The 9,349-nt window shown below is 32.1% G+C and overlaps 1 protein-coding gene across 1 annotated transcript in view; it reads left to right on the forward strand.

Annotated features, from left to right (window-relative positions):
• The window catches only part of LOC141550612 (aldehyde dehydrogenase 1A1-like), a 48,390-nt gene extending 44,391 nt beyond the window's left edge, over positions 1-3,999 (forward strand). The window contains exon 13 of the mRNA XM_074281433.1: positions 3,515-3,999. Coding sequence (XP_074137534.1) covers positions 3,515-3,587 — 73 coding nt within the window. The 3' untranslated portion in view covers positions 3,588-3,999. The remainder of the gene's footprint in view (positions 1-3,514) is intronic.
• The last annotated feature ends 5,350 nt before the right edge of the window (positions 4,000-9,349 follow it).

Raw genomic sequence — 9,349 nt, forward strand, 5'->3', positions numbered from 1 at the left:
GCCAATGTTTCAAGCTATCTCAGGAGAACTTGTAGGCTCAGATTTTGTCCCAATTTTATTATACTCCTAAGAGTGGGTTAAATCCTTGTATGGTTTCCAGTAAAGATAAGCGATTTTAGCAGTTAACCAGATAAAAGACATCATTAGGAAGAAAGATGATGTAAGGGATGGCAAGTTCCTAATGAACCCTCAACTCCATAAGGTGGGCTAAATTCTTTAAAAAAAAAAAAAAAAAAAGTTTAGCTAAGGGGTAATGCCATTGACTGGCAGGCTAATCCTGAAAAATTTTAGAACACTAAAAGGTGTGACACTTAGCAACTGTAATAACCCTAAAAGAGAGTTAGCAAGTTAGTAAGATATGGAGAATATAGGGGAAAAATAAGCTCAGGGTTTGACATCAAAACTTGGCTTTCTGATTGGATATTGTAACTTTGGGGTTATGATAGTTTTGTTAATATAAAGAATTAGCTCGGAATTCTACTGAGTTTAAGAGTCCACTTAAAGGTAATAAAAGGCCTAATCAAAATGTTTACTTACAATCCTATTAGTGTAACTCTTTGCTTACCTTTAATTACCAAAATATTCTCAGTAAATTATTATTTATTATATCCTTTCAGCAAAGCACAGAGAAGACTTAGAAAGGTTTGAGAATTGTATGTCCCAATGCAATTTAAATTTTTACCTGCTGTATATTATTATCCACTGAAGGTTTTGCCCATTTGATGTCACAATGCAGCTTGACATATCACAAAATAAATACCTACACTCCATCAAAAGCAGAATTTTAACTGACATTCAGAATAACATGCATTTGTAAAAAATTGCTTCCGAGTGTTTCCCCATTTCTCTTTCTCCTACTTTCTCTCTTACATTATCTGCCCCAAGTCTTGGATCTTCTTTTGGGTGTTATTGCCAAGCCATTGCTGTATATTCTTCCAAATGTTCTTTGGATTAATTGAGTAGTCATGAAATAACAGAATGGCATAGCTTTTAACATTGATTTTAATTTTTACATCTTAACAATGAAGGGATTGGAGTAGATATACTTTGTAGTCTCCTCCAGTTCTAAAATATGATTCTAAGTTCATCACACATGAGAAATCTGAAAAAAACTGAAAATTAAATGGTATATAAAACCAAAGAACTTAAAGATTAGGACATGATAGACTAATCATTTCAGAAATAATCACAATTGCACTATTTAGCTAATTGAAGACACAATGAAATAAAATAACAGATAAAAAAGTGCAAAGTATTCCCAGCCCATAACAGAAATCTCTTTATAAACTAAGAAATAGCTTTCAGTAAGTTCTCCAATAAGAGCTCAAAGAGAAAGAAATCTCTTTAAATTTTTGGCTCAAGCTACATTTAGTACTGTTGGTTGAATTCCCACAGGAGCCAAGCTTGTGACTTATAACTGATGTGTTTTTTGGAAAATACTAGAAGAGAGCAGAATAACTTCATGCTTTTCAAACTTGAAAAAAGACAACTAGTCAGTTGAGATTTAAGACCCCAAATATTCACATATAGTTTTATATTAAAAACAAAAATAAAAAAAACCACTATTCAACCCACATGTATTAGTTCTACTATCTAGGCTCTCATCAAAAACAGGATAAGAATAGCATGAAAAGGCTCTTAATACAAAAAAAGAAAAAAAACCCAGAATAATAGACTTTGCATTGTGTTCTTAGAACACCTAAGAATCAGGAAGGATTCTATGTAAAAGGCAACATATGTTACATCTTAAAAGGAATAAAGGGGCTCTAGGAAGCATAAATAAGGAATGATTGCTTTTGAGAAAATGGGACAACCAGTAAAAAGTTATGGAGATTGAAGGTGGAAAGTTGGGTATGAGGAAGAATGGCAAGATCAGTTGGGCTAGATTGCAAAGTACACAATAGGAATAATATCCAAAGTGTAACTTATCCCTTTTCTTTCACTAATGTAAACAAAGCAAATAAGTTCTTAGGATGAGTACAAAATCTTTTAATGTGAATCCTGAGCCATTAGAGGGGATAGATTCAGATTAACTCTATGATTTTGTGGGGAGTTAAGAACATGTCTATGTAAAGTGTGTTTAATTTTGTTTTGGAGGGAGACTGAATTCACTTTTAAAGAAAAAGTTGGATTTTAATTTTCTGCTATTTTATATAACAACAAGTATCAAGGCAATTTTAAGCCTTGTTTGACTTTAAAACATGTTTGCATGTTTGTGTATGTACATATTTCTGTGTGTGTGTAGATACACCCGAATTTTAGAAGTTAGCAACAAGATAAACATATTGTGAAATATTGTTGCCTGGCAATAAATGCTTGAGCTTTTAATTTCCCTGTAAAACTTTTATGGTAGCTGCTTTTTAGAAGTATTTGTTGCTTCTGGTTTTGCTGTATCATGTTTGTGGTATTTTTTCTGAATGAGGATTAGAAATTCTCAGTGTTAAATTTGGCTATTGAACGATCACCTTTAATCTCATAATTTAACACTATATTGATCATAACTGTAATATGCTTTGAGAGTACTATAAAGACGTTCCCTGTACACTATTTACTTGTTTTGGGAATCCCCCCCCCCATGAGATATAACTAGTGAGTAGGACTTTGCACCTGATGTCAATTGGCAAATAAAGGCATATTTACTTTCCCCGTGTTATAAATGATCCCATGTTCCCTGCCTCACTGATTGCAAGTGTGCATTTCTTCAGGAATTTGGATGTGGAAAGTAAGCTCTGGGAGAGAACAGACTCACAGCTCTTATAGGACAAACAGGAGGCCGGCCACCCCTTTGCCCACTGAAAGTGCACACATGATTGAATCTCCATATGCTGGGTCCCTCTCCCCTCCAATTGTCCTCTGCACTATGCTGCTATCTCATTTCTTGCCGAAGTCTCCATCTTCTAACAATTACATATGTGGCTAGATATTCCCCTGTATTTGACTTTGGAAATATTTCCTAAAATTTCATCCCTGTGTCTGATGAAGTAAAACCTGTATTACTTAACTATAATATGAAAATCAGTGTTAAAAAACTTGCAATTTCTAAAATAATGTAGCTGGGCATCCAAAAAAGCTATAACTTTTTATGTGATTTTATAGTAAAGGAATCATTAATATAACTAAAAGTGCTTCTACATAGTATATTAGCATATAATATACATCTATAGTACATTGATTCTATTTTTAATGTTTCTGAGAAGTTAAAATGCTCCTGAGGGCATTAATCCTAAAGTTTTGCGGAGGGTCCATAGATGGGATTTTGTGATTATGGAGAATTCTCAAATGTAAAAATATCTTCTACTGATACAGATCAGCAATTCATTATTAATTAATATTCTTCCATGGTCACATAGCTAGCATGAGTCAGAAGCAGGACTGCCCTACAGCCACTATCCTATCTTCTCTTATACCTTAATTATACCCTAATGAACAGGTCCAAATTCATACTGAAACATAGATTATATAGCATATGGATAACAGTATCTCAAATGCAGTTTTGAATTGTTTTACTCTCTAGGGGAGAATATGGACTCCATGAATACACTGAAGTCAAGACTGTCACAATCAAGATTTCTGAGAAGAACTCCTAAGGACACCTCAGGAGATGTTACTCCCTATCTTCAATAGCTGAGCATTTCTTACTCTAAATCATGAAAGATGTTACAGCTGCCATTTTCTCCTGATTATTTACTTTAGCAGGATAAAAAATATATATCTAGAACATGCTTCACGCCTTCTGTCTGTCATATAAATGATCAGAATGGAAATTAACTCAAGATCTCTTAAGCATTAGAACAGCCATGAGTTTCTCTTGGTAAATGATTCTTGTAGAATTTAAGCCATAAAAAATTTGAAAGGAATATTTGGTGGTTTTTACTTTTCTTTCTGTTAATCATCAATTGAAGTTTGCTACACATGTTAACTTACCAACTAGATGTACTGTCCCCTAACAATTTTCATTACCTTTGGAAACAATGCGTTCAATAAAGTAATAACCATTCACTCTGCCTAACAGTAATATCAATATCAGTTTAATTAAAACAATCTTACATAACACTGTTTACATGAAGATATTTGAAAAGCAGATCTTCATCGTAGAGGTTTCAACTTCATATAATGTAAGACATATTTAGTATTTTATTTTTAACTCTAAGGCACAGGAACCTGAACTTTTCCTCATAAAGAAAGTGTGTTTGTTTTTTGATTTTTAATTTCACTTAAGTCTTGATTGCCATGTTGAAGGATATGAAGAATGAACAAGAAATATATAGAGCAATATCAAAAAAGTGTTGACAGTGAAAGTTTACAAATTTACATTCTCTGGGAACTCAAAATTTTATAGGGATTTCAGAACATTTATTTCATTCTCCTCATTTTACAGATAGGGAAACAATGAAGATAGATTAAATAGTCATTGAAATTATAAATGTGACAAATAGTAAAGTTGGAACTGGAACTGAGGTCCTCTGATTCCAAACCCTACGGTCATTCCCATTGTATCACCCCTACAAATTGTGAGGAAGAGCAGCTGCTTTTAAAGTTGGCTTTGATCATAATGGAATTATTGGAAAGCTCTGGTCTAAAGTGTAATAAGGATTCCTTTTGCTTAGCATTGCCCATCCTCAAGTTTCCTACCAACATCTATATCTTCCTACTGCTATGTCCCATGTGATGTTTTCATCTCTGAAGAACTCAAGGTCTTGTCTTCTAAGAATTTTATTCAAAAGAACAATAAGGTTTGGAATAAGAGATGAGAACAGTATGTGTCATGAAATCAGCATTGAATTTGAAGTTAAAAGACTTGGATTCAAATCCCACAGCCAAATACTTTTTTTTTTAACATTCATTGCAGATTCACAATATAAAACATCAGGACAAGGGAAATTTTTCATGTAAAATTAGAACTGGGATGTTTAAAAGGTTTCTTCCAAAACAAAAATCTATGATCCTATAATATGAAATTATGTAAGTCAACATCTGGGAAATATGAAAATCAGTACAACTGTTCATAGTGTTTGTCCCCTAATACTTTTTTTTAACCTGAATGGCGTTTCATACTTCTTAACATGATATTCCATCAATATATGTTGTTTTGGGGCCAAATTATTATTATTATTAAAGCTTTTTTTTCAAAACATATGCATAGACAATTTTCAATATTCATACCTGTAAAACCTTGTGTTCCAATTTTTTTCCCTGCTTTCCCCCCACCCTCTCCCCTAGAGAGCAAGCAATCCAATCTAACATGTGCAAATTCTCTATGCATGTTTCCACCATTATTACACACATATCATGCACAAGAAAAATCAAATCAAAAAGGAAAAAAGAAAAGCAAAATAAAATTCAAGCAAACAACAAAAAGAGTGAGAATGCTATGTTGTGATCCATACAGTTTCCACAGTCCTCTCTGTAGGTACAGATGGCTGTCTTCATCATGAGATCATTAGAACTGGACATGGCTAAATTTTATTGTGTGATACCTCTTGACTATTCTTCTATGCTTAGCTTTTTTTTGACATCTTAGGAAGATGTAGACAAGGCAATGAAAATAGCAAGGGAAGCTTTTTAGACAATGGCTGCTTCAGCAAGAGGCAGACTCCTGAACAAACTGACAGATTTAATTGAAAGAAACTGGTTTTGGCAGTAAAATTGCACCATATGAAGTAAGGAATTAATAGCAGCCTCAATTGTATTTATTGTGAATTGGAATTGTTTGCAAGGATATCTTGCTCTCTTTTCTGAAATTGTACAGTATTTTAATGATCTTCAGATGTCACAAAACCTAATCTTTTAAACACCAGTGCTTTTGTTAAGCTTACAAATTAACTTTTATTTATACAAGGAAAAGAAAGATCCTATTTAAATAATAGTTTATCTGAATCTCATAAAACATAAAACTCTTATATTGGATTTTGATGATTAACTTGCCAATAACTTCACAAGTATAAATTAGAATTTTTGCAAATGGAACAGAGAGAATTCAAAAATCTGTAAATGGCAGGCAAATATTTTTTTATAAATTTACAAAGAATTTTATCTTTATTTTTAGTAATAGTCTTCTCATATTTTTTCACACGGTCAAGAGTAAAACATTGAGTTTTATTTCAACTTCCTCCCTTAATCTAAACTTCTGCAGAAGTTTTGGGGTATAATTTGTATCAAAAAAAAGTATAATCTTCCTTATCCACAATATTGTTATAGTAGGGCTGAAACATAGGAACTGATACTGGCAATACAAGTTCTTCTCTAACTGATATAACCAAAGAGACAAGAATCACTTAAAGCCTCCTCTAGGAACAGTTCTTGGAATTGGGAAGTACATTCTATATCTTCAGCTACATTATCTCCTGTATTTGAGTTAAGCAGATCTTTGGTAATCATGATGCAAGATCACTTTTACTATTGTCTCCCTGATCCTCTGTTCCTTCATACCAAAATTTAACTGTAAAACAATTAATCTCTTTAGTTTGAAATTGTGTGCATAGTTCTCTTCCATCTACAAAAACTGGAATCAAAACATTGTCCAGCTTTGGAAAAATACAAGAGACTCACAGAAAAAATGTGTTCCAGTCAGTACCTTCACAGACAGGGTGGGAAACGTGAGGCAAGGGACACTACCAAGAGAAAAGTGTGGAGTGGAAGTGGAGGAAAAGAAAGAAGAAGAGGGGCATATCTTATCCATACAAATAAAATCATGATGTTTAAAATTGAATTTATTATCCTTAAATCCTTTCTGTATTCAGACTTCAATATACCACTCTCCTTCCACATATTTTCATTATCTTGAACTTCTCATCACCCACACCTGCCAAATCTTGCCATTTGGGACAAACTTGTTATCCAAACCCTTCTTTTCACTCATACAATTCCTGACTTAATTTAAGTCATCATCACCTCTTGCCTAAATAATGGAAACAATCTACTAATTGGACTACCTTCCTCAAATCTTCCCTCACTCCAGTGCATGCTATCCATTGCAGCCAAAGGGATTTTCTTAAACTGAAAATCAGACCATGTGACTCTTCTCACCAATTCCACTGGGTACCTAGTTTCTTAAGGATCAAAAATATAAATTCATCTATTTAGCATTTAAACTCCTGTACCCAAACTATTTTTAAATTATATTGGACTTCCCTTCTGTCTTAATTTTGTGTTGTAAATAAATTGGGCTTTTCTTTTACTCATATATTTCATTCCATATCCCTTTCCATGCTTTTGTAATACCTTTCTCCTATTCCTGTAAAGCACTCCTTACCTTTTCCCTTTCTTATTCTAAAATATAATTCAAGCTTTTGGAGGAAGCCTTCACTGATCACCACAATTTCTTCTTCAAGTCACCCTGTATTTTACAACTATATATATATATATATATATATATATATATACATATATAATATAGGATTTTATATATATATATATAAAATCCTATATTATATTATACTTCTATATTATTATTTTTCTATTTTTATTTATATTTATATATTCTATATATTTTTCATTTATTTATATACTTTGTTTTATATATTTTTCTATTTGTATATTTTACATTTATCTTGCATGTTTTTGAGTGTTTGTCATCTCCATCAGAACATAAACATCCTTCATCACAATTAGAGATTGTTTGATTCTTTATACATGTACCTCAAGAACCTAATACAATAATTGATGCAAAATGATGCTTAATAAAAATTTGTCAGGCAATTAGTTATTTGTTAATGAAGAATTATTGTTGCAAGGGTCTGTTAATATTTTTACATTTCTTTGAAAAAGTTAGCAAAATTAACAGCTTTAGGAATATTTTAATCAATGTTAAATACAATATAAAATGAAATATACAAGTACAATTAATATTTAAAAGAGTAAAATTTTACATACAAGTAAATACCCATACAAAAGTTAGACTTTTCAAAGTTGACATTTAACCTTGTGCCAGTGTTTTATTTCATTTTGTTTTTCATTTGTAGTGATATGTAGTGATATGAGTTTCTGTCAAGGAGTACCTAGGCAAATAAATTAGAGATCCTTTGAAGATTACATTTGCCAAATAGTGCCAGAAGCTTTTTGTCATATTTCCTGCATAAGAAGTTCAACCATTAAAAAATTAGGGAATAATAATGATAAAAATGATAACACGAATTTTCAAAGTGCTTTGAGGTTTGCAAAGCATTTTGCAAATAATTCATTTTATCCTCATAATAAGTCTGGCAAATTGAGGCTCTTGTTATTCCAGTTTCAAAGATGAAGAAACTAGGTGATCTGCTGGATTGCTTCTAATATTTGAAATCCAATATACTTATTTTGAAAACAAGAACAAGTCAGAAAGTTTGGGTTCAAATTCAAATTCTGTCATTAAGTACACAATCAGCAACTCACAATCTGTTTCAGTTTCCTCCTCCATATAATAATGGTAGACTCATTTAATTTTAAAGTCCCTTGTATTTGTAATAGTCTATGAGTTGAGTAGCCCAAGTATACACTATACCTATCTATATCCACTACAATATTGTGTCCATTTTAACTAATTATTATTATTATTATTATTATAGCCATTGAGAGGTTCCATCGCAGTCCTTTTGTTATGTCTGTTTCCCTGCATTAGTTTTCCTGAATTGTTCTGCCTCAGTCTCCCTGGTAGTAACCCCCTTCCTGACTATTAGGACTAAGATAATTAGGACTGGGAGCCCTGGCCACTAGCATTCCAAAGAGTCATAAATGCAAAGTGCTTTGAGGTTCACAAAGTATTTTGCAAATATTTCATTTTATTCTCATAATAAGATTGGGAAATTGAGTCTCTTATTATTCCCATTTCAAACATGAAGAAACTAGGATTTGTGTCATTCATTTCACTAAAATACAGTATTATGGCATTAATTATCATCTTAAGAGCTCTTTATTAATTAATATAAACTGATGTCAGGTAGTTGTTAGATAGCAATATAAAATACAGAGATATATGAATGCAAGTAAAAGGCATCTCCAAAAATTTCCTTCTAGTTGTACTTCTAGTTGTAGTGTGTGATAAAAAAAGAAAAGATTGAGCTTGAGAATCTAAAGAATAAAGGAGATTCTAGAACTATACAATTTTCAAATTGGAAAAGATGCTGGAAATTATTTAGTCCATTTTTTCATCTGAGAAAATATTTTTAAATGATTTAGAAGAAGGAACATCATAAGAAATCCAGGACTTGAATATCCAAAAGCTATGAATGAGAGCCAATCAACTTTCCCTACTTTGTTTCACCTTCCCCACCATATTGTCTTTCAGAGTTGACTGGCTAATTAAAAAAGCTTCTGGGAAGAGGAATCTACAAAGGAATTTGGGAGAAAGAGTCCTTGCATTATATTTGCTAGT

The sequence above is a fragment of the Sminthopsis crassicaudata genome, chromosome 1, assembly GCF_048593235.1.
Source record: "Sminthopsis crassicaudata isolate SCR6 chromosome 1, ASM4859323v1, whole genome shotgun sequence".
Taxonomy (NCBI): domain Eukaryota; kingdom Metazoa; phylum Chordata; class Mammalia; order Dasyuromorphia; family Dasyuridae; genus Sminthopsis; species Sminthopsis crassicaudata.